Below are 25,198 nucleotides of genomic sequence, written 5' to 3' on the forward strand. Positions count from 1 at the left end.
GTGGAGACATACTGTGCAAGTCATGTAGTCACACTACCAACATGCTGCACTTATCACACCAGCTCAATGTACTTGTGCCCTGCTGTACCTCGCTGGTGGCTGGTGGCTTTTTTATTGAAACAAACTGCTAAATTAGGTGTTTAAGTTGGTTTTTTTTTTGGCTAATACACTAATTTTGTGCAGCACCTTTTCATACTTGTTTAGTTCCAGAAAACGAATCCACCTAGGGGCACCTTGAGGTGACTCTGTGACCCAACCCACTGAGTTGCTGGAGCACATGGACAGGGCTTCTGAGCCCGCAGCCCCTCCCAGTCAGCTCCAGTAGTTGTACAGCACACGGGCTCCTGGGCCTAGTCGGCGGTCAGCATGATCTTTACGGCACACGGCGAAGCTGGCAGTGTTGAGGCACTGCAGTGGAGCACGCTGCAAGGGCCACCGCTCCGGAGAACAGGAAGATGTCCTGGACAGTAATCCAGCGAGCCAGACAGACCATGACAAGACAGATGTGGTTCAAAGCATTTATTTAAATTCTTTTAAAAAAACAATACAAAATTCTGGCAACAACAGTCTTTTAGAAACCTTGCTTCTAGTGAACTGTTATCAGTCATATGGTACAGTAAAGTGCTTTCTAATTTTTTTGTCTTTGATTTCCATTCCCAACGCCCATCACGTCGGCTCTCAGGAGGAACAAACAGTACTTTACCAAGGTCTCGTCTGCGAAACTCCGGAGACTCGGACAGTCGTGGGACTGTACTGGAAATCGCAGGCAGAGTTCACATTTCTGAAAAATACCTCCCCTTCCTCCTCAGAGGATTCAAGGTGGTGAAGTATTCCAATAGTTTCTCCAAGGTGACATTCTGACAGCTCTGGCTGTGTTTACAAGTTAGGAGAATAATCTGGGGGGAGAGCAGTATTTTTTTAAAACAAATTTCCCAGCCAGAACAAGTTCTTTCTACCTTCTAGAGGTGTGGAAAACAAAATACAGGAACCCTGCTGGACTGTTTTCAACACCTTCTCATATTTGGTGCGAAGAGGAGGGTCTTTTAAAAGTGTTACTCTATACCTTTAGAAGTCCTGACCACCGCCCCACCCCCCTTGTTCATGTACAAGACCACAGGACAGCCGTGGTGTGTTTCAGAGGTAGCACTGCTGTGCGTCCGACGTCAGCTCGTCTCCGTGTGGCGCAGATCAGCGCCGGGAGAGTTATGCATAGACAGCGGGGAGGGGAAAGGGGGCAGAGGGCGAAAATACTGAGTCCAACAGGTTCCCACCAAAGAACACCAAAACCAGGCTTGTGCGCCTCCTGTCCATTTGTCTGCAAAAGCTAGTTTCCAGAATGAAATAAAAAAGGAAACAGCATTTCCGATTCAAGTAAGTCTTAGTATAAGACATAAAACCCCACAAATACGTATGTGTAGAAAGATCATAAAAAAAAGTTTACAATCAGCATCCTGATTATTGCATCCTCCTCCATCGTAAGAAGGGCAATGCGTTTTTAGTACCATAATAATGCTTGCTGGTAATGTTGCATTGACATTCTTTCATTAATTACAGGAAAACAGGCTTGGGCAACAGAATATTCCTTGGTGGTAAAATGAGACTGCCAAGCATTGCAAACTCAAACTGCGGTGGAACTGAGACACACGAACTCAAAGCCATGAGAGGGTGGCAGTGAATGATTTAAAAATGGGGGAGGGTTCGCTTACAAAAACCCTCTCAACCCCCCTCTGCCGTCTGCCAACATATTCTGGGAGAACCATAGCTGGCTAATTAAACAGCTTGCCTTGGTTTGAAAAATTCCAGAAGCCGTCAATCAAAAGTGGATTTTGTTTTTCCTCCAAGGAGAACATTGCCCAGACCTTTACATATAAAGTAAAATAAACAATGCCATTACCTTCTGTTGTTGCCTATTTCTCAAAATAGTCTTTAAAATACACACTTTGAAGTTTCCCCTCCTTGTTCACATACTGTTCCGTTCAATTCCATTGTCACTCACAGCCACTAAAACGCATGACAAAAAAAATAAAACATAAAAACCTGCGCCTCACCTGCACAGTTACACAAGAGCACCTGCATTCAAATAAAAAAAATAAAACAATACAACCCATAAAACAGTGTGGCACAGTTTTAATTTTACTTGGAGTTATCCACGTATATAAAAAGTAAACACTTAAAAAAAAATTATATTTCTCCTTTCGTATTTCACGCATGTTCATTTTCCTTGGAAGACGTTTTTTTTTTAATTTTTGGAATGCTTTTTTTTTCCCTCCCTACCCTCCGTCATTTTCTCCGTGTCAAACCTGCGCTTTTCATTTCTGCGAACGGTTATTTTTTTTTTCCCCCCCCGAGCTTCGGCTAAAGACTGTTCTCCGGCCCGCCCGGGCTCGGCTGCGTCTTCGAGACGAAAACGTCTCCTGGCCAAGGGAGAGGCGGAGGGCCCCCCGAGACAGGCCACCCCGCCAGCGTGGGCGTCTACCAGCGACTGGAGGACAACGCTGGGATCATTTCGGCCGTCAACGGCAATGCCGAGGTGGCACCCAGGGGACATCCCCGCTACCTGGAGACAGGGACGAGTTCGCCCCAAAACATGAACCCCACTTCCACACGAGGCTTCCATTTGGATTTTTTTTTTTTAAGACATTTCACCGGAGATCTATGGCATCGTTTAGCCTTTGCACCAATTAAACGAATCCTAAAGAAATAAATCACTCCCATGCCGGCTCACAGTTCAACTCTGGAGCCCGAGCACGCCTGTTTGATTGCTTTTGTAAGAATAAAACATTCCATTTCAAAATCCAGACTTCGGCTCGGGTCACGGGAAAGGAGGGCCCAGGTCAGCCCTACAGCAAGATGCCTCGCGCCCACGTGACCCGCAGAAGACGGCACCGAGACCCAACGAGACCAATCTGAGGACCCATACAGCTCATTCCATTGCGATTCCAACACCCGGCGTGCCAGGAATTCGAAATCAATGCTGTGCCAGGACAAGTATGGGGCCGCATAGAGATGAAAACTGAAAATGAGCCTTTAAAGCTTTTACCGAGAGGCACCAGCAAGGTGTCAACTTAGATGTGTGCGTATGCTTGTATCACCGGAAAAAAAAGCCATGTTTTAGTGTTGAAACGGGGAAAAAAATTTCCATCCCACTGACATTTGTCAACATCGGTTTTTGCAAGAGTTTCAAGTACAATCTTACACCCGCCCGTTTTGCTTCTCACGTTTAGGCTCATTCCCAGTAAGACTTTCGGAAATGTAGCAGATGTGAGGGCCAACGGGAGCTGGGGAGTACGAGAATCTGTACAGAGAAGGAGAGCAGCAGAACCTCGGCAGGGGACAGCAGAAAGGCTCCAGCAACAGCGGCTCGTCCTTCGTGGCACCAGGCACTTTGACAGCACTGATTACTCAGATCGGCTGAATCAATGCCAGAAAAGCCTTCATTGCAATGAACGCATAAGCAGGTGTGTATCTGCAGAGGTAACATTAATGCAAATACGCCCCAGGCAAATGGTATTCCTGATGAGTTACATTGGGGGGAAAAAAAAAAGTTAAACGAGGAAATTCACAGTGGATCAAGTTGTAATACTAGAGCAGCACAAGAGTAGTCCTTTGGTGTCAAAGTCCGAGCTCGTTTGAACTTCGATAGCTTTTGTCCTTGTATTCCCCGGCCCCATCCTGAACATTCCTTGAATCGCCCTCTGTCGTTTTTGTAAAGAAAAAGAAAAGAGTTCAGGGATCTGTGCTTTTTTGAGCGGCAACAACCTGCTGAGATGTGGGAGAAGACCAGGCCTGTCAGGAAGGGGGGCGGGGCGGGGCCTCACGCGCAGTCGCCCACGACGACCAGCGGCGCGAGGAGCTGGTGGAGCTCGGAGGCCGACACCGGCGCCCCCTTCAGGAGGCTGCTCTTCTGCCGGCGCCGCGCCAGCTTGGACTGCGAGGGAGGCGAGAGGCGCACGGAGCAGGAGGGGGCGGCGACGACCACGGGCCTCGGCTCCTCCGTCTCGCTCTCCTCCTGCTGGGCCAGCTGCCGGTTCACCGCCACCGCCTCCGCGGCGAAGAAGGTCAGGTCCTTGGCGCTGCTGTTCCTGCAAGACGCAAGGAAGGGGAGGCCAGTCAGCAACGCCGCCGCCGCAGAACGCCACCGCACGGCCCAAGAAGGCCCCTTTTAGAAAAGTTCGGAAAGCAGAGAAGAGGCTCACTTACCTCTGAAGTAAGATGGGAGTCGGCAGCGTATTTGGAGCACACTGAAAGGGGGCAAAACAAGAGAGTCAGTGCATGGGCGATATCACCTCGTACCGAACCAAGACAGCACAGAACTTCCCAACATGCACTGAAGCAAGTCTGTAAGCGCCCGGCACGCGGAAACAAAGAGCAGGCACTCACCCCCTGCACCCAGGGGTGCTGCAGCACCTGGGCGGCACTCAGTCTGTTCTTGGCATCCCGCACAAGCAGCTTGGAGATGAGGTCTTTGGCACCGGCTGAGATGTGAGCCCAGTCCTTCTCCGGGAATTCGTACTTCCCCTCCTGGATGCTCTCGAACAGCATGTTCTGGGGGGAGAGCCAAGGGGGAAGGGTTCAGACATGACACGTCCCCAGCGCGGGCTCACAGCGAGAGTGAGAACACGGCGCGCGGCTCAGGGCTCCTCACCTGGCAGGCGTGGCAGGCCTCACCCCAGTCCCAGCCACAGTCGCCCCCACAGCGCCCCACAAAAGGGGGGTACCCGCTCAGCATGATGTACAGGATGACCCCCAGGCTCCACAGGTCGCAGCGCTTGTCGTAGATGCTGGCCTCCTCGCTGAAGGCCTCCACGACCTCGGGGGCCATGTACTCCGCGGAGCCGCACTGCGGAGACACGAACACAGGCGTGGTTAGTGACCGGCGGCCAGCTGCTGCACCTCATGTTAGAACGAGGAGAAAAAAACCCACGTCCGTTTAAGACAGTGCTGCTCGGGTACACTGAAGTACATTGAACCTTTTTCCAAGAAATGGCTCTCGGACGACCCTATCCAATATCCAATTCAATGTGGATCAGGTAAAAACTATAAGAACCCGTATCGCCTCTGCCTAAAAAGCACTAGAAGACATCTGAAAGGTAAACGCCATCATTTACGAAAACCCTCATGAGCTTGCAAGTTCAAAAATTGGATTTCCCAGCCAGTTCTACAGTCCCATAACCGGGAGAACTTACAGCTTCAAACGACACGGGTGTTCATCTTGGCTTTGTCCTTCAGCACAGATCTGCTTAGAGGGGAGCCCATACAGACCACACAATGCTCATCAAGAGGGTCAGAAACAAAATCTCCAATTCCAGCCAGATGGGACTGTTGAGCTGCCACTAGGCAGCTGGAGCTGGTCAGATTACAGCGGTTTCAAAATAAAACAAATAAAACACGGGTTCTTGGAACACGGCAAAGCCAAGCTTCCCTCCTGCCAAGTGCCCCTGCTTCCTTTCCAGCACTGGCCTGAGCCCGCCGCCCAGTTAAGGACCCAGCCTGTTCCCAATCCTGTTTCTACAGATTTGAAATATGTTGTCACTCTGACAGCAGGCCAAATACCTGCTGGGCTGATGCAGACTGACCATCTTAAAGAATGAAAATAAACTTCAGCAACTATGTAAACAAAATGCCAAAAGCAGCTTTCCTTAAGTATTTGTAGAAGGAAAAAGGCCAGATAATCGAAGGGAAAGTCAAGGGTTCGAGACAGCCTTGTGCAAGGGGAGGTGATTGTGTTAGCCATTAAGGACAGAGTAACTTCAGAGTCCAGGAGCTGTCCAGATCATTAAGTGTTGTTACAGAGCCAGTACAGTGCTCATACTTTTCACAATACAGAAATTGCATTCCATGTCCTAATTTCTTCCTTATGCAGAGAGGAATGTGGCCATTGAGACATACCTCTTTGAAAGAAAATGTTGAAAAAGCAAGACTCATGTTCTCAACTTTGTTTTCCTACTGCCTGCAAAGATTGGCATTTCAACAAAAGAGCAGTGTGCTCTTCAACCAGCCAGAAATGGGTTGGGCGACTGTGTCCATCTTCAGATAAAGAGGCGAGATATTTGCCTCTAGCTTCTGTAAGTGGGAGAAACTTTTTTTTCTCCTGTAATTGGAGCCCTTCTTCAGACAAGGGATCTTGCATGTTTTTTTGCACACTGGAGCCTCTATTGTCAGCCTGCTGCAGCTGTCTGGTGGCTGTGCAATGTTGGTGCTCTGTATGGGAATCTTAGATTCCAGACACTACTCCTACTGTTGCACTACCATCTCTCACTGCCATGCCATCCCTGCATGAGGTTAAAGCCTTCAAGGCTTTAAGACAAAACAGGCCTTCAGAACCCTCCATAGTTACATGAACAAAATGTTCGCTGGTGTTTTGTTACATAAGCCTGAAACGGCTGTGTCTCAATGGCTGCCCTCAGAGATGGAGTCAAGCAGAAGCAGTGAAACTCCCACGTTCAGAAAAGAGAAAATTCAAATCCACAATACTTGGCCTCGTTGGCTGCCCACGACAAAGGGGAACGAGAGTTCGACTATGAGAATGCTGGGGGCTTGAGGACCTCTGGCACAACTGTAATTTCAAACTGAAAGATCAGGCCTGCTGTCCCTCCCTATTGGAACTGAACTCGACACTCTCCCCCTCAGATTTTAAGCTTTTGCACATTGAAATCCCCATCAGCCCTATCACTTTAAGCACACAGAAATCCCCAGCTCTGTTCCTGCTGTCGTTGGAACACTTGAGCCCCACACTACAGCTCCTCCACCCCAGCCCTGGGGGCAGGGCGCAGAGAGACACCTGCACCCCCCCCGGCTCTCTCCAGACGAGCAGGTCTGCTTCCTCCTGCCTCAGCACAGAGCAGCCGATTCTTCAGCTCACTACTGTCCCCACTACTGCTGCACCAGCACCACGCAGGAAAGGCACAACAACCCAGACGGGGTCCACTGGCGCGTCAGGGTGCTGCTCCTCTCGCTCGTTCCTTTTTCTTCCTTGTTTTGCTACACTAACTGCTAAATGCTACCATTTAATCTTTCCGTTTAGAGAACTTTGAAAAGCTGCCATCTTATTAATAAATAACAAAAAGATTCTAAAAGTTCAGCTCTGGTTTAAAAACGCAGATTTACCGTTAATAGGCCGAAGCAGCATGAAAGCCAACAGAAATTTGCCCTCCAGCACTTCAGTGCACACGACCCTATTAGTGTCATTTATGGATCCAATATTCAGATAAAATTGTTGAAATACACTGCAATTGAAGCTCATTTGAAAGTCAACCCCAGCGAGCACAGCCCCTCCCAGTCTGAAGACCGGTGGGCGGGTGAAAACGGCTGACTGGGTGCAGCTGTCGACGGGCCCACAAGCCCCGGGCGTGGGGCTTTCCCGAGTCACGTGCGCCCGCTCGCTCAGCGCGCCGCACTCCCGCGCCACCCGGCCTGACCGCGCAGCCTGCACCGCGCACACAGGCAGGAAGCCACTGTCCCTCTCGGGATTCTCAGAAAAAGCCCCCCCCTCCCACCACCACCTTGACAGGAAGCCTTAACTTAAACCAACAGAGGTGAAATCGCTTTACTGGCAGAAATGTGCAAAAAGCACACTCCCCTATTGATTTAGGGAGGCAAAAACACAAACTTGTAAACAAGATATCAATTGCTTAAACCCTTGCGTTTTATGTTGCAGGAGCAAAAATGCAGCCTTAAGCTTTTTACAATCAGTCAGACCACTGCTCCACTTTTTGTGTTGCAATTCGAGACTGTGACCTTGGTTAAGGGAGTGTTTCTATCGGTTCTTGCCCTGGTCAAGAACCCAGGTTGTGCTGCCCTGAACGTAGGAACTGATCGGCAAAATCAGATGACCTCAGACCATCTAACAACCCACTTGCCGACTGCTGCACAGCCCTCAGGGGGGGTGGAAACAAGGAGTTAAACACCAGCAGCCAGCAGAGCAAAAACAAAGACCAGCCCTTGTGGGTGAGACAAACAACACAGGACACATGAGCGCAGCCTGGAGCTCTGCCAAAGCCACACCCCCTCCCCGGCCCCCACCTGCCCTCCCAGCCAATCACGGGGGAGTTGCTAGGCTGAGGCAGCTTCGGTTGTCGGTGCGGAGGTCCCGCCCACAGCTCTCAAACAGCCGTTATAAAAAAAAATGCAGACAAGCAGCTTTGCTGCACAACACAGGGAGAAAAGGGGAGTTACGCAACCGGGCTGCAGTAGCAAACAATCTGAGGCCTGTTTTGTTTTTTTTCTGGGCGACTGCAGAGTCTGGTGGAGATGTAGGGGGAGGGGGGAGCCAGGGTGGTTGCTACAGATGGGATTCCTTATCAAGAGCAGCATAGCAGAGGGCTTTGTTTACCAGTCACACTCGATCAGCCCTGTAGGGACCACATGCTCCAGGCATGCAAAACCGATTCTGCATGCTTTGTTACAAACCCCCTGAAAGGCAAATGAAAGCAGCCCGGTTTTTAACTGGGTATTTCATATCCAACGAGCACAACTGGGGATATTCATGGAGCTCAAGTTGAAGCAAAACACACCGGCTAAAGTTATCAAGTTTACCACTCCTGCCCAGCCCAGCAGGGAAATGAAGTCTGGTTTTCTCACTGTGCACACTATACCAGGAAGACCTTTGTTAAGAACCGGCAGCACAACTCTTATTCTTATACTTGGAGGTACTTTCCAACATACAGCTCTCCTTTCCTTGAGAAACCTCACACCGCCCACTTCTCCGACTTCCTGGAAGGCTTTTAATGAGAAGGGAACGGTATCCAGGCCTGGACTCCCTCCAGCAGGCCTGGCCCTGTTGGAGGGCATCTCTCATGTCTCTTAACGAGAGGGAATTACACACATCCTCTGCATCTTCCTGCTATCCAAGACCCTGAAATAGAGCCGGGCCAAGGTGCCCAGCGAGGGGCAGAGCCCAGATCAGCTTACAGCCCCCTGTGCTCGGCCTGATTCTCCCCTGCCTGCTCCCTCCCACCTGCTGCTGCCTGTTAACGCTGCTGGCAGTCTGCACAGTCATGGCCCAGATGGTGGCAGCCCCGTGCACATGGGGGAAGAAAAAAAACAAACATCTACGTGCTCAGCACCAGTTGCAAAAGATCTTTTTTTTTTAAGGCTTGTAAACACATCATCAATAAGTAACTTCAAGTGGATAATCTTTCTTCCCGAAGGAGGCTTCGCACTGAAAAGCCACAGGCCAGTGGCAAAAATCTCACCGCAACTGCAGCCCTCGTCAATGCCACACCTCAACACATCCCCGACCCCCCCCCCCCGTCGCAGACGAGACGGGAATGTCTGGTCACGCGCTCGACCCAACCCGGGCTTCTTAACAGCGAGCTGCTATGAAAGACTGTCAGGCCACCCCACGTAGGTTAAAAATGTCACCGTCTCGTCTGCAAAACCGAGAGCTGGCGGCTTCCATCGCCAGGAGGCCACCAGAGGCGAGCCCCGGGAGAACGGGGCAGGGACTCACCGGCGTGAGCAGCTCCGGGGTGGAAATGGGGGAGCTGTCGCCGTTCAGTTTGATCCCACTGCCCAGGTCGAAGTCGCAGATCTTCACAGGCGAGATCTAGAAGAGAAAGCAAGGGCATCAGAAAAGCAAATGGCAGTCTGGCAGTCTGACTCTCCAACAGGGCAGCTCAGGATACCAGAGTCCGTTCGTGTGCAGCGAGTTAAAAGATGTGGGTTTTTTGTTGACACTGCTCGGAAATAGTTAATCCCACTGAGAAGTCTTTCAGCGCTTCGTTAGCTCGTGAGACAATCAAGTGCTGATGCCCCCCCACCCCCCCCTCCAAGTAAAGGAGCCCAGCGTTTCCCCATCAGAAGAGCGCGAGACACTTACTCTGTCCTCATGCTCACACAGGATGTTCTCGGGCTTCAGGTCTCTGTGAGCCATGCCTTCAGAGAGAAGAAACTCGATCAGAAACCCCACCTTCACCAAAGTCCTGAACATGTTGCAGGAGCATAGTAAAAGCCCAAACATAGGTTCTCTGTTGCATTTATGAGCATGGCCATAGCTTAAAACACCCCTTTAAATGGTTGACGGACATACAGAAAGAAAGCAATTGCATAACCAGTTGTGCCACTTATATTCCAGACATCTACTACAGATGAGTAGGGACTTCCTCACTGCTGTCAGCGCAGCCAGAAGGGAGTGGGTACTTCTCACAAGTATATACAATTTGTTCACACTCTAACTTGGCTTAAACCATTAATTCATGCCCAATTAAGCAGGCAAGCATTTACCTTTTATCTTTATCTTTTACAGGAACTAATGTTGGCCAAGTAAAGAAGAGGAAGTTCAAAAAAGTTGAAGTGGGGCACAGTGCTGTACCTTTGTTATGCAAGAAGTCCAGAGCACTGGCGATGTCCTGCACCACAATGCTGGCTTCCTGCTCGTTAAAGTGGCGCCTCTTGTGGATGTGAGTCAAGATGGAGCCTGGAAAAGGAGCAACACACACCCACAATGTCATCAAAACAGGCCTGATATTCGCCAACACGAGCCCAGGAGGCCGCCTGGCTTCACCGAGATGCACAGTCTGAAAAGCACTGAAGTGGGGGGAAAAAAAGAAGTGATCTTAAGTTTCCTTAACCCATGAACTCAATTCTCTAATCTTCCGATTGGAACCTGTGTTATCATCGGCGTGTGCTTGTCTTTAACAGGTCAAGGCGGGGACACCAGACTGAGTCTCAGTACTCCTCTGGAGGTTAAGGTTGTTTGCCTTCTTAGCTATTTACAGAGTATGCAGGGGTAATTCACAGAAGATAGTCTTATCTTTGATTTTATTATTCACTTTCTTCAAGGATTTTGTGCCTTACCCTAAAAGAAAAAAAAACTTAGCATGTAGAGAGCTCATCTACTGTTTTGCTTCAGTTGTTCAGAACAATACAGGGGAATTTCAGGAAAATTCCAGATAGCAACACTAATTAATACACAACAGGCTGTGAGTGCGTCATTCTTTATAGCACACATTTAGTGAATATGTCCACCCCAATGGACTGATGAACTGTCACTAGCTCCAGCCATCACTGTGCTGCGTGAAATTTAACCGTGCACACTCTCGGCAAGCTGCGGCAAAGAGCTCTTGGCCAGGAAGGACTTTCAGAACAGCTGCTTCAAGTTTGTCATCCCCAGTGACGCGACAGCTGTTTCACCGCAGTCTGGCTTCTTCAACCAGAGACGGTGAGCGAGCTAGCCTAGGTTTAGACATGCCATATAAAACCCCGTTCAGCCACCTGCTACAACTTCCAAACAAAGACCTGTAAAGGCCGAAAGCCGCCGGAGCATTCCTGCAGTCTCCCAGAACCCTTTCTCTGAACTTGGCAGAGTGAGAAGGACACAGAACACGAAGATGAGACCTAGACAGCAGATGAACACAAACTCCATGAACGCAGAGAGACAGAAGGGGTCAAGTAACCACTCACCTCCTCTCAGCTTTTCAAACACCAGGTAGAACTTCTCTTCCTCCTCGAAGAACTCTACCAGCTCCAGGATGTTTCTAGGACAGCAAGCAGAAAGCACAGTGAGTGTGGACAGGGGGAGAGGGAATATCTAACAGAGTACAACATTTACAACAAACCCATATCTAATACGAACACCATGACAAAGCGTATGAAGAAATTATTTTCAGTTGGCAGACATCTTCATGCATAGAACTCCTACAACATTAAAAAAAATACCCATGCTGTGATTTACAGTAAGGGTGCACTCGTGTCCCTTATCCGCTGTTACCATACTGAGATAAGTGGAAACTAATTGTAATATGACAAACATGTAGAAATGCTGGGGAGATACTGGTGAAATTACTTCTGCCTCATAGTGATCCTTGGAAATGTCATACAAAGTTACTGGGCCATCTGTTCAGCTGTGAAGCTGATGCAACAGACGAAAGCTTGGCTTGGCTGTCGCAATTAATGTGCACTGCCATGGGGATAAACCAGAATTTAAAGCTGCCAGGGCTAAGCTATTTTGGTCCGAATGCTTACAATAGTCACAGACTGCCAGCTGAAAGACAGGAGGTCTATTGCTGGAAATTCTTTAGCAGTTGTCCACAAGATCACAGTCCTGCGTTTTCCAACATACATCCCCTGGCTGAAGAAAAACGTTTGCCTGTGCTAAAGACCATGAATCATTTTTACTTGGGTCACGAGCAAGATGTGCAGGGGTGCATCAAGTTTTACCAACACAGACTGACTTCTGACTTCAACCCAACCTATTCATCATTCCGCCATGACAGACCGAGAGCCGACCGCACGGCCCTGCGAGTCGACGGTTCGTACCTGTGACCCTGGCACTGGTAGAGCATCTCCACCTCCCTGAACACACGGGTGCGGCTGTGTCCGGGCCTCTTCTCGATGATCTGAAACACGCCGGAGAGGTGCGGTCAGGGCTCTGGCCGGGCCAGCGGGCGAGAGAGGTACCAACAGCGAGGCTCTGTGCATGCCACTCGCCGTGTGCGTCTAGGACGCAAAGGTGGCCGGGGGCCACCCGAGAGAAGCTCTCAACTTGCTCAAAACTAGACAACAGAGAGACAAACCTGCCTCTTCTTTCCCACAAGAAAGCTAGAGGAACTACAAATCTAATTCAGGATTTCAAAAAACCCCAGAAAACAAAACACACCCAAAGCCTCATGGCTCTCTGCAGAGAAAATGGCGTTAATCTGAAAAGGAAGGCTACATGCTGCCTGCACAACACCCAAACTCCCTGCCCTGCATTTTTAAAGGCCCTTTGTCTCCCGTGCATATTGTTGTCCCCACCAAGCAGATTAGGCTGCCTTTGTGACAGTGAGAACGAACACAGTGCCAGTCTAGGACACGCAGACAGACACCGGCTCTGTTTGTGCAGCCAAAGCCCCACAGCCCTGCGCACACAGATTGCCGAGTCGGCGCCCCGCACAGCCTGGCCCACTCGCACCGCGGTCCCCATCCTGCGGGGCTTTCACCACATCGTTCTCTAACACACGAGGTTAAAGCCCCCGTTAGTTTTTTTTTTAACTAGGACGCCACAGTCCACCGTGCACTGCAGGAGCAGATAGAGCCGAGGGGAGAACTCTACGCCTGGGAAAGGTGGGGAAAAATAGATTATCGTAGACTGACGGACAGGAAACTTGTAAACTTGGTCAGAAATTGTGGACATTCAGCTGCTGAAAAGGGATTCTCTTGCTCGCAGCTCTGCCGGTGGCATTTTGCAGCACTGCGTCGCCACAGACAACAGCTCCTGGAGCCTCCGCACCTCTCCCTGCAGTAACCCTTCAGCTGGGGGGGGGGGGGGGGGGGGGGTGTGATTAAAGGAGGCTAGAGACTCCATCTGCGGGTCTGTAAATCAAAGCGCCGTATATCGGACACGCACAGGCTGCAGTCCGTGCACAGGGACTGCTGGCTCCTGCGCCGCACTCTCTGGGACGCCAGCCATCAATTCCTCACCCCCCCGGAGAGGGAGGGCAGAACATCTGCTCTCCACCCCTCCCCCCAGCCTTCTCTTCCTCAGGGGCTCTGCCCCTCAACACCAGGAAGGGCTTTCAGTAAACAAGTCAGAGGGTAGTGGGGGGCTAAAGGGGGCAGCACATTCCCACAGTGGGTCAGAGGCACACTTCATGAGATCAGGGCTCTACACAGCGAGCATGCCCCATGAAAAGTGGAGAAAAAAATAATAAGACACCCACCTAACCCACTGGGGTGTGGAAGTTTGCAAACCACCTCCATATGGGTCGACAATAATTTAGAACAAATAAAAGACTAGAGCACTATCTGCCTTCAAATCATTTACAGGGTCAAAATGCAACAAAACCCCCAGTCCGGCTGACTACACGCACTTATCCAATCTCTTCAGCAACTGAAAACTGGGGGGGGTAAATGCAAATAATATTACGCAGGAATTTTCCTTACACAGCGTGAAATGAAGGGACGCCTTTCCAGACGCACGCCCTTCGAGCTGTGGAACACGCCGCCTACGTCATCACCTCGGGTCACAACCTTGCCCCGCGCCCCCCCGCCGCCGCCGCCTGTGTTGTTTTGGCACGGGCGCCTGCACATTCTGTTCCCGCGGCCGGAGCGCCACCGGCCAATAGGCATTCCGCGGAGGGGGCGGAGTCCCCGCCCCCGCGCTCCCATTGGCTGGCGCGCCCCCCGGGCACCGTCAACAACAACAACACGGGGAAGCTTCTGTGCTGAGTTAGCAAGAGGGGCCGTGCGCGTGCGAGGGGCGGAAGGCGAGCCGCAGCTGAAGAAGCGGTTGTAGGGACTGCAGACTGCACGCGTGTCCTTTTAAAGCTTGACGCCCTCACTTGTGGAATTAACAGCTTCGCTTTTACAGGCCTTCCTGCGAAAAGTTAACCACCTCTGGGCGCAGACGCGAGGGGAGACCGGGTGTCGGGCGCAGAATACAGAGGAAAAAGTGCGGTCTTGGAGCGAGCTGACGTTACAGAACCCGTTACCTTTCTCCCCCTCCCCCCCCCCAAAAAAAACATTTTCACACCACAGCCACCGAATCTGTATAAAGCGCATGCCGCGACAACTGCGAGGCATTTAAAAACCCACATCCTGGGCTGCACACGTGATCGTGAATGCTTCTGTTCCGATACAGAGCGTGACAACGCACTGATTTATCTGAAAAACCTGGCGCAAGGGAACTTTTAAACATCAGCAGCTATAGTAAAATACACAGTGGGCAAGAGCCCGATTACAGTTAACCCCTTATCAACACAACAGCCTAGGGCATGTTTATACTGAATGGGTCTTACCTTCACAGCGTACTCCTTGTTGGTAATGAGGTTAATGCAGGTCTGGACTCGGGCATACGCCCCCTCTCCAAGCACCTCCTCCTGCAGTCTGTAGACATCTGGGTCAGCAAAAAGACATCACCCGTCACGATACCAGCTCTGACCAGCAGGTGTCGCCAAACCCCAACTCCAACCCTGATACTTGAGCCTGTTAAAGCCAGTTCTTAAGACGCCATCACACTAGTCCCCTCCACAGCCCATAGGGGTATTTTAAATATCGCCAACTCACCTTCGAATCGCCCCGAGAAGCTGTCAGTGGCCCGGCACCTCTTTTTCTTCTTGTTTCTCTTTTTGGCATCCGGGATGTCGATAGGCAGGCTGGAAGGCATGTCTTCACACACAGAAAAAGAGGCCACATCTCACTGAAAGCTTTAACCAGGAGGCACTCGGTTGTATAAAAGGAAGTCACTGTGCCTTAAATACTCTGAACGTAAGGCCCAAGGAATGCTTGTGCTGGCTTTATTAGCGACAGGGCTCGGAGACTCGGATCTAGCTGCAACATGCTCAGCTGACGTTTTACATCCGAAGAGAGGAAACTCTGCCTGGCGGGGACGAGTCGAACGCTGAACCTGCATCTCGGTCTTGCTTCCTCCTGCGTCTGCGGACCACAAGGCCACGCACGCCACCTAGTCAAGAGTTTACCGTGGTAAAACTCACCGGGTCTGGGGGGGCAGTCGAAATTGAAGGCCGAGTCCAGGAGATGGGATCCGTTCTGAGTGAAGTCATCTGATTCAAAGGGGTTCTGCCCCTAAAGCAGAGGGGGAAAAAAAAAACAGTGTTCGAGCTGCAATACCAGAGGGCTTTGAGAGTCACAAGGACAACACAGCCCTTAATCTGCTTCAAGTTCTTCCCCTCAGTGAACCCGACACGGAAAGGCATTACTACAATGCAAAGCTCTTATCTAGGACATCACGAATGGCTGAGAACAGGAGTGCGACTGTCTACTTTAAGAGTATTACAATTCCTGTTGCCCAGATTCCCAGTAGTTTCATTCTAAAATTGCCAGAACACTTATTTAAATTCATCCTTCCAGTCCATTTACACACCAGAGCTAAGTTTCAAGACTCCTGAACTGAGCTTGATAGGAACAGGAAAACAGACAATTTACAAACCAGAAAGCCACTCAATTCCAGATCTCAGGAAACATTACCCGAGTCCAAAGGAAAAGGCAGGACTGGAGGTATGGAGCCCTATTTAAGCAGTGGGGCTGCTCCATTAACAGAAAGTGATGTAACCTGGCACAAGTGTACCCCCCCCCCCCCCCATCCCTGGCCCAGACCAGCTCTCTCCAGGACTCACTTTCCCAAATTATCCCCCAAGCTTAATTCACACCCTGCTGCCAACAGAACTGCAACAGCACAGCCACATTCTCTGAAGGGGCTATGAATGGCTTCAAAAGCATCTATGTGTCATAAAGAGACATTAAAGGACACTCACTCAGTACAGTTCCTACTCCACCATACAGCCCTAATCCACACGTCTTGTGCGTTCAAACGCCGACTTCCATATCTTAAGTGTTCCTGTATACTAACAAGAAATTTCCACCCTGCTCGCTCATGCTCTGTAACAAACTCCACTGCCTTTGAAGATGGCGATGATAAACCTGATGACAATTCTTGAATGAAAACAGCGCATGCTACTTTTGAAGACAAAAATTCAAACGTCACCCCAACTCAGTCTTCCTCCTTACAAAGAAATCACACAGTGCAAAAAAAAAAAGTCCTCATTATTCACTCCTGTCAGGCAGCTTGTTACACATATTGAAATATCCACAGAAGTTTACATACCCAAGTGCTAAACTCACGAAAAAGCTACACTCAATTCTGACAAACAGCTTTGATAGGCCAAACTCTGCTCTTGGGAATGTTTTCCGAAACCAGGAATGTCGTACATATTCCCGGTCATATACCACATTTTATCATCTTTATCAGGTACTTCCTTTCTCTTAACAGGTCTTTCTTAATTTGGTACAAGACGCATGTCATTTTTAGACGCAAGGATACAAATGGCGAAGACAGCAAGACGCTCGTTATTCCGAGTCACTGTCATGATGCTCTGGTCTCTGAATAGATGGGACATATCCAAAGCAATTCGTGCCACGCTATTGCTCTATGAATCATGCATCGGGGTGCTGCCGGCTGTGGAGTTTCAAACTACTGTAACTGATCCACCCACTGAAGCTATAAATAAGGACACGCAGACGCCGCGATCAAGTCAAGTTTTAAAGCAAACCAAACAAATAATACAGAGCCGACTCACCTTGAATGAGCGATGAAACCCAGTGATTTCGGTGATCTTATTCTGCACCATCTTGTCGCAGTGATTTAATAGCGGACGGGGTGTGACGAAAAAATTACTCTTGCTCCCAAACAAACGATTGATCCCCGAGAAGAAGCTGAGCGCTCCCGGTGAGGTCTGGGGTTGCAGATGTTTGAGGTGAGTTTTAAACGGGGTTCCTACAGAAGGAAAACGGAGAGAAGGCCGATTACAACATCAGGCCGGTCTGAAGATTTCACACGCACCGGCCCGCTTCAGCGGCGCGAATAGAAATGACAACATCGCCCGAGCGGCCCAGCGCCTCCGTGGAAAGTGCCCGTCATACCCTGTGCCCACATTTTTATAAAAACAGAAAACGGGGGGGAAACCGCAGTTCGCCCACTTTCGCATCGCTCCGTGCCGGGCTGCCTTTCCGAGCGCTTAGCACAACAATGGGCTGGAAAGAACCAGAACTGCCCGGACCGAAAACAACAACACGCTACAGCATGACAAAATCGCGGACCTCTACAGCCAGCTGACTGCTGTGCCTACATCGAGCTAAGAATAGAAAAAAAAAACAGAAAGAAAAGTCGTCTTCGTGCCCTAAAATCGCATGTGCAAAAACATCTTAAACGCAGATGCAAGAGCTGGTCCGCCCCTCTTTCTGGGTCCTACTCTTACGCAGCCCTTCCCTGGGCTACAATGTATTTTTCTAGCCGCATTTGAACACTTTCAGTGAAGCGCCTGTGCCCCGCACCCAGCAACACGCCTTTCTGTACAGCACCGCACCGCAGGGTCCGCTGGAAGCCCCTGCAAAAAACAGCAACAACAACACAGCCCTTCTGCTGAAGTTAAAGCACAACTTTCTTCCTCAGCGCTGCCCTCGCCCCGCAGTTCCGTTGCGCGTCGTTATAAATCCTCCTGCCCCCCAACCCCGCAGGCTCACCCCGTCACGGCTCGTGCAGCTCCAGCCTGCAGCACCGTCGTCAGCCCGAGGCGAGCGAGCGAGCGAGCGTGGGTGCTCTCCGGCGTGTGGGAGCCGAGCGGCGGCGCGGCGGCCCTTATATCACCTCCCCACCCCCCCCCGGCACTGCTCCAGCCCCCCCTCCCTGCGCCGAGAGACCGCCCCACCAGCCCGGTGGCCTCAGCGCTACGTGCCGTACGGGCGGGCAGGCGCCTCGGCACGCTCGTCCTGGGCCGGGACGTCCACCCGTTAGCAACTGGAAAGCACGACGTCAGGAGAACGTGTGACTGTAGAGCAGCCAGGCGTCAACAGCACTTCTGCATCGAAGATAAAGCCCCCCAACCTGCGCTTCTTGTTTTGTCTTTAAAACGTAGTAAACATAGGCTGGGGTGGGGTGGGTGTTTAATCGCATTTACACCTCTGTCCACAGAATTATCTGCAGCGTGACCCTCGGTAAACACGGGGAGGGGGCTGGTCATGGGACGCGCGCAGCTGCTGCCGCCGAGGGCGCTGTACCTGCCGGCGGGGCGGGGCCCGACGCACCTGGCCCCGCAGCTCCCCGAGCCGCCGTCCCCCCGGGAGGATGGCGTGTTGCTGCTGCACCGTTTCCCCGAGCTCTCGGCGATACGTTATCTAGGCGGCCGTTCAATTGGGGCTCCCCAGCGGTTTAAGGCGTCTGGGCGTCGCCCGGGCCGTCAGCAGCAAGGCTGAGCCCCAGCAAACCCAACCCCCGGTTTGTAAAGAAAAGTTACGTCTACCGCGTAATTGATATTGTCTTACGATTGTAAGGCGCGCCTTCCACGCTGGTGCACTTACACCCCGTTCCTCTCGCGCGTGTCGCCCCGTGATTCTGCCGCGCGCACTCGGCCAGTACCGTACAGCCTCGGGGGCGCGCACGCCTGGGCCTCGACGGGCTGCCGTTCCAATTAATCAAGACCGGACAATTTCTATGATTAGTTAGGATGTGTTGGGATAGTTTAATCTCTTAAGAAAAAACCCTTTTGCACTACGGAGGATATGTCGCAGTCGCCTCGTGGTCAGCACAGGGCAGGCCTGGGTCTGAATTCAGAGCCGCCGAGCGCGGGAAGCGTGTACACGTCTGGGACGCGCCCGACAGGCAACAAGTCAAATCTCCCCTTCGGGGTCTCTCACAGAACCTTAAGTTTACATCAGGAAAAGTTAAGACTGCAGTAACAACACCTCCAGAAAATCGAGTTCTTACGCTACCGGTTCACCCGATATCAACGTGCATTCAGCTGTTGTGCGCTCCTGGAACTTGTGCATCGTTACTTTACTCAATCAAATTAAACTGGATTAAATTTGACAGTTCATGGGTTGAAATCAGCCCCCTTTACAGAACACCGACATAAAAGCTGTTGGGGGGGGGGGGAGAAAATGCCACTTATTCCACCGTATCGTGTTTAATCGCAGTAGCTTTTCCACAACTTGACAGTTAAGAGGTTGTAGCCGGATACTTGTTTGAAGGCGACCAGGAGGATTTCTGAGAAGTATCGTTTCTCTTGACGAGACAGAAGTCCGGATTCAGGGAAACTGGGACAAAGAGGCCGTGCATGTGGGTTAAATCGTTAAGTAGATAAGGAGCGAGGGAGGGAAAAGAGGATTTTGATTTTCATTATGCAAGAGTAATAAAGAACGTTTTCAGCTACCCCACTGACCAGGAGTTACGCTGTTCACTGGCGTGGCGGACCTATCACAGAAATAAACAATACTGATTCACTCAATCAATGAGACCATTGAGCGAGACTTCAACCGTAATCCCCGAGAGGAGGTCTGGGTTTCATAACGATCCGAACACCGCCAGCCGGGTCATTAAAAATAAAAGGATTTTTGGTTTTTGGTATCCGACACTTTTTGGCGTTTGTTTTCTTGCTGTATTTTGTAGACCCTCCTACCCACCTTGACTTACAGCGTCACGTACGGACGTGTGCAAAAACATTCATACAAAATTTGTGTTACGCGTATTGCTTTTATATTATAGGCTGGTATGGCTGTGTAAATAATACCTGAACATTTCACCCCGACCGCTGTAGTCCAGTCATATTTATCTGCACATAAATATGTTCCCCCTGGGTGTGTTCGACAGCAGAACGTCTTGTGACTCAAAGCTCGCTCTGTGCATACTGGCCAATGTACAGTTCCTTTTAAAAGCAAACATTATGCAATGTCCTGGCTGCCATTCCCCCGTTCCCCGCGCAGACCACATGATGCAATTTCTACTTTTGAAGAAAAACAATATCGTTTTGGTTTTAGGTCCAGATCTGCGGCCGGCGTTCCGTGAAGAGATCAGTTTTGCAGAAACTTAATGAACTGTAAAAGAACCCTCCCCAAAACTAAAGAAGCAACATTTGATGTTTTAAAAAAAAGTCCAGCTTTGCAATTGCGTTCTTGTCAAAATACGATAGCAGAGTACCTTGTGTACAATCTACATATAGATTAAAGCCATCTGGACTAGCTGTCCAAAATGTCTTAGTTTGCCTAAAGAGAGGGTCTGTTCAGAGACTGAGGTAATTTTTTAGGACGAAACGTTCACCTCTTTCTTCAGAGTAAGTCTGCTAAGTGCTCAGCGGGGGTCGTGTTACCGCTGGCATTCAGTTTGTAAAGCAGGAATACTCATTTCGGTAGACTGTTCCGCAGCCGAAATCACGGGAGCTGTTCTCGTCACGAACAGACACAGCGCACCGTGTTTCTGAAGCGTGCCCGCACCCGGGATCCGGCCCCGGCCTTCTAGGAACCACGTTCTCCGTATTATCCAGTTTGGCAGCTGAATGAGAAGAGCGACGGTCTCTTCTTTCCCAAGCTCTCCTTTGCTCGGCTTAACGTTGCTCGGTGTCCCTCTGCAGAGGGTACAGTACTCACCGATGAAGCCAGGTCTCTACCGTGGATTACCGATTTACCTGATAATTCCGTATTAACGGGCTTTGTCCTCCTTCTTGGCAGCATTAAGGAGAACATGATCACAACAGGGAGAGCCATAGGTGAAGTATTCTACTGCCTATAATTAAAAAATGCTCCAGTTAAGTTTTACATTTTTATCAGACTCCCGAACTGTAAATAACAGTAACTAATTATCTCAACTACACGGACATACCCTTACAGATCATCGTCCCCATGGCGTTTAACTCCGGGAACCGGGTGGTATACCAGCACCTCGGTAGGAAACTTTGAAAGCACGTTTCTTTATTTTGTCCACTGTCGTCTAAGAAAAACACACAGACTATGGGTCTCGCCCTTTCAAGAGTTGGCCAAGGAAAGCGTATTATTAGTTTTCCTGTGAAAACGGAGGTCATATTTGATACTGCGTTTCACTTCAGGTGTGTTGCCTGAAATCTAACCAATTGCAGAAACCGAACACTTACCGAGGGAGTCTAATAACATTGCAATTACTTGGGGCTATCCCTATTAAGAACTGTTTACTCAGAAATAAGAGAACAAGTTCCTAATTAGTAAGCAGAGGAGATACTGGACGAAAGTTTGTGTGCTTAAAGAATTGAAAAAACTTAAACGAGGATATTTCTTAAAAAACAATGATTGAGCACATTTAAAAGGTCTAAGGAAAGAATGCAAATCAATTACTTACGTCAATTAATACAATTGATTAAGGGGAACAAAACTCAGCAGAAAGTCACAAGAGAGACATAACAACACTAACGAATTTGCGAACGAGAGGAGGAAGTCAACATACAACAGACAGCACTGAAAACTGTAACTGACAGAATACTTATAGGTTGCAACACTTTTATAAATGCAAAACAAAATATGCATCCTGGAATGCGATAAGAGACAGGACTATACCCTGGACAGGACACCTGTCTATCACAGGGTAAACAAGCACACAGGGACTCCTTAGAGACACAAATTCCCTTGGCTGGCTTGTTTTTGGAATGCTCTGAAACCAGGCTAACAAGAGAGAACATGCAGACTCCACACATAAAGGCCCTTGGTACAGAAATGAACCCGAGATGCAGAAGCTGTGACACTGCCAGGCCACAGTGCCACGAGTCATGTTAATAAAAAAAAACATTTATGATGTTTACAAAGAATTTTTTAATTATTTCAACAGTATTAGATACTGTACTTCAGTTCCTTCCCGTTTTAAAGTGCTTCTGAACGTTTGAACTAGTCAGTATAGTTAAAGCACAGACGTCTGTGACTTCCTGTGGGACTCCAGTCACTCTCAGTCTCCTGAAGAGTAGACTGATCCACAGTATTTGCCTGCATTAGAGGAAACCTGTTACTGATATACACTCCTGTGCTCCAGGCAAGCCCATCATCATGATGTAATCTGAACACCTGTGACTGACTTCAGTGTGTGTTCCCTGCGATGGACTGGCGTCCCTTCCAGAGTGTATCCTGCCTTGTGCCCATTGCTTGCTGGGATAGGCTCCAGCTCCCCCACAACCTTGCATTGGATAAAATGGATGGATGTAAAAAAATCATGGACTACAGTGTCGTCACATCAGACATGTCACTCTACAGCTAGTTGAAATTATATCACTGCACAAAAACATTGCTGTAATCAAAATAACTAATTAACCATACTAGGCTTCTTAGAAGCTCTGGGTCCTGAAGGGCTACATAACTTTCTCCAGTTATTAAAGGTAATGTACAATCCTAGTTATTAAAGATTTGTCAACAGGCAGAGTTCAGGAGCATTTTTTGCGCACTGCTTGTGTTCACTTGTATTTAAGTTGTATGTTATTTAACTTTAGTTGTTGCTGCTGCTGTTGTGTGTTTATGTCTGATGTTTCCTTATAGTCTTTATATTGGAGCATACAAGCATTTCATTGCACTTGTACATATGACAGATAAACTGAACTATCAGTATTAACAGTACACGAGGCTCCTACTGCAGCTAACATATTACCGCAGATACTACAGTAGTGAAACCAATGATAACAGGGGAACTCATGCAGTAACAGTAACTGCTCGGAATGAACACAGGAGCGCCAGAAAGTTTAATAAAGCACTTTAGAGCAAGTGTGCTTGTTCCATCTATACGATCTGCCTTCGCTTCCGTTGGGACACGTACTGCACACATCGCTGAACCTCTGTGCACCCCTGCACAGGTAGGCGGTGTTGCATATCGTACCATATCAACAGACAACCCGAGCCGTGCCGACTGCTCCGCTCAGACAACGGAAGAGCACTGTGTCGGGGCTTCCGCCTTTAAAAGGCCAGACTGCGCTTGGGGCCCGTGTGTCGCTGCTGCGGCTGCGGATCCGCCTCCTCTTCCTTCCGTGTTCTCGAACACGCAGGAATGTTCTGTTCTGCAAGAGCTGCGGAGCTTTTCACGTCTCGCACGGCGGGGCAGGGAAGGGGGAGGGGCTGGAGGGGGCCGGTCGACGGGGAAGTTTCCCGGCGGCCCGCGCTTCTGGTCCATGGGCTGGGTAGCCCGCTGCAGCGCAGACCGGTCTGAACCGCTCAGGCGCCTGGAGCTGTAATGGTGCTGCAACATTGCATCAGAGAAAGGGAAGGAGAGGGAGGAGTGAGTCCCGGGGTTTCTGGAAACTCCTGGAAAGCGTGAGCCAGCCCGCCGAGTCGTCACGGCCGCAGGGGAGAGTCCCAGTTTCTGTACAGTAATAGTGAGTCCTGCGGGCTGATGTAAGCACATCACTTTTCCTGAAACTGAGATACTGTATTGTGAGTGGAACTGAGCCCAGGCACACCAGAGGAAGTGCTATCACCAATGAAAGGGATACGTTATGACCACCGAGCGCATGCTTTAAATATAATATTGTTCTGCTTTTTCATCGTTTTTGCAGACAGCTGGTGTTGTCATACAGCCCTGGTACTATAGAATCATTAAAAAAACATTTTTTACGTTTTGCCTTTACTCTGTGCCTTCTTTATCGGCCGTAACCAGGAACAAGGCCTGCTGCCTCTGTATTCCCAGTGCACTGCTGTTGGATCAGATGGTCCAGCATGTCTGGTCAGGAAGGGAGGCCATGAATGTTCACACAGTCAGAGGACTGGACATGACCTTGGGCAGCACTCTCTTCCTTCAAACACTTGGGCAGCTCATACTGCAGGTACATTTACACTGTCAAGTTTGCATCAAGACCAAGTGCTTTTGATGCACTGGGCCTTGCTGAGGAGTGGTACTGAACATATCCGCGACAGGACTGGGAGTCAATGGGCAAAGCTGGGCTTTGTCCTCAGGGTAGAGAGAGGCAGTTGAGGCACTTTGGATAGACTCTGCAGTTGCAGGTGAATAACTTGTCTGAACTACAGTAACTGCTCCCAGTCTCTTCAGCTCTCGAGCCAGCTCAGACACTAATGGAATTACACTCAGCCCCACTCACCTCAACTTGCCGGTAACCATCACTCTGGTGCCTCTGTCTGGCTCTTACTAAAACTGCAATCCTTTATTCAACAATAGGTGCTTAAGTACAGTGTTTATATACTGCATATGTCTTAAGACAAGTTCAGAGTAAGCCTGCTAAAAAACACAATTTGAGCTAATTTCCCATCTCATAATCCCCATTTTAAGAGGGCAGCATGTCAATAATCTGATTTTTTTTAGTATTTTACACAGCCTTTGCAAGGGACTCTTGAATTAATCTTTCTGTGTGCTGTACAATTAGAAGATGCCACAGGCTTTATTATGTTTTTCATTGTTTCCATTTGTGATGGTTGTAAGTAGACTTCTGAAGTGCATTTGTAGGAACAGGAACAAAACAGTGTAACAAATTAATTTCATTTGTCCTTGTAGGTATGATGCTGGTGCTGCTTACACAAAGTAAACATGGATTGAATCAGCTGAAGAAACATTCCTAGAGGATAACAGTACTCAAAATCATGCCCTTAACTGCACAGCGCTGAACATTTAAGGACGCAAATAATCCAACTGCGCCACCTACTGCACATTTGTATATATACTTTTTATAGTAAAGGGACCAGTAGCGTCTTTTTCACCGCTGAGGTCACAGTGGGCCTGGGGGCTCTTCAGTCTGACCCCTGACCTCAGCATCTGACACTCAACAGGCACCAGCTCTCCCACAAAGTGCTACAGTGTGCTGTGTACTGGTAATGGACGCAGTTATTTAAGACTGGTGGCCAGTGGCCTCAGCATAGCAGGAGTGCTTGTCCACACGTGCCTTGTTCATCCAAGCAGTTTTGTGGAGGAACACCACCAGCCTTCTTCTGCAACACATGCCTTCACAGTGTGGAGCTCCAGGGTTCTGGGGTCAATTCCGGCCTG

The 25,198-nt window shown here is 49.6% G+C and overlaps 1 protein-coding gene across 2 annotated transcripts; it reads right to left on the bottom strand.

The window, feature by feature from the left end:
• Positions 1-504: 504 nt before the first annotated feature.
• On the bottom strand, positions 505-18,098 carry LOC148814011 (MAP kinase-interacting serine/threonine-protein kinase 2-like). 2 transcript variants are annotated; one of them, XM_088907873.1, is made up of 14 exons: positions 17,959-18,098; positions 17,016-17,212; positions 15,414-15,504; positions 14,986-15,087; positions 14,718-14,815; positions 12,259-12,338; positions 11,404-11,477; positions 10,313-10,417; positions 9,821-9,876; positions 9,452-9,547; positions 4,646-4,840; positions 4,381-4,545; positions 4,201-4,241; positions 505-4,082 (listed from the first exon to the last, which is right to left on the bottom strand). In XM_088907873.1, the coding sequence occupies exons 2-14, from the start codon at positions 17,064-17,066 to the stop codon at positions 3,815-3,817; spliced, it is 1,422 nt and encodes a 473-aa protein (XP_088763999.1). In that variant the 5' UTR covers positions 17,067-17,212; positions 17,959-18,098; the 3' UTR covers positions 505-3,814. The 2 variants fall into 2 exon arrangements, with proteins under 2 accessions (XP_088763999.1, XP_088764000.1); XM_088907874.1 differs by lacking the exons at positions 17,016-17,212; positions 17,959-18,098 and adding an exon at positions 15,869-15,924.
• Between the last annotated feature and the right edge of the window lie 7,100 nt (positions 18,099-25,198).

The sequence above is a fragment of the Atractosteus spatula genome, chromosome 28 (genome assembly GCF_055471065.1).
Source record: "Atractosteus spatula isolate fAtrSpa1 chromosome 28, fAtrSpa1.hap1, whole genome shotgun sequence".
NCBI classification, from domain to species: domain Eukaryota; kingdom Metazoa; phylum Chordata; class Actinopteri; order Semionotiformes; family Lepisosteidae; genus Atractosteus; species Atractosteus spatula.

Excerpts from the sequence above, each read along its gene's own strand:
- LOC148814011 (XM_088907873.1), bottom strand. The coding sequence starts at position 17,066 with ATGGTGCAGAATAAGATCACCGAAATCACTGGGTTTCATCGCTCATTC. Across the intron at positions 4,242-4,380 it reads AGCACCCCTGGGTGCAGGGG|TGTGCTCCAAATACGCTGCC; the intron begins GTGAGTGCCTGC and ends GCCCCCTTTCAG. Across the intron at positions 4,083-4,200 it reads ACTCCCATCTTACTTCAGAG|GAACAGCAGCGCCAAGGACC; the intron begins GTAAGTGAGCCT and ends TGCGTCTTGCAG.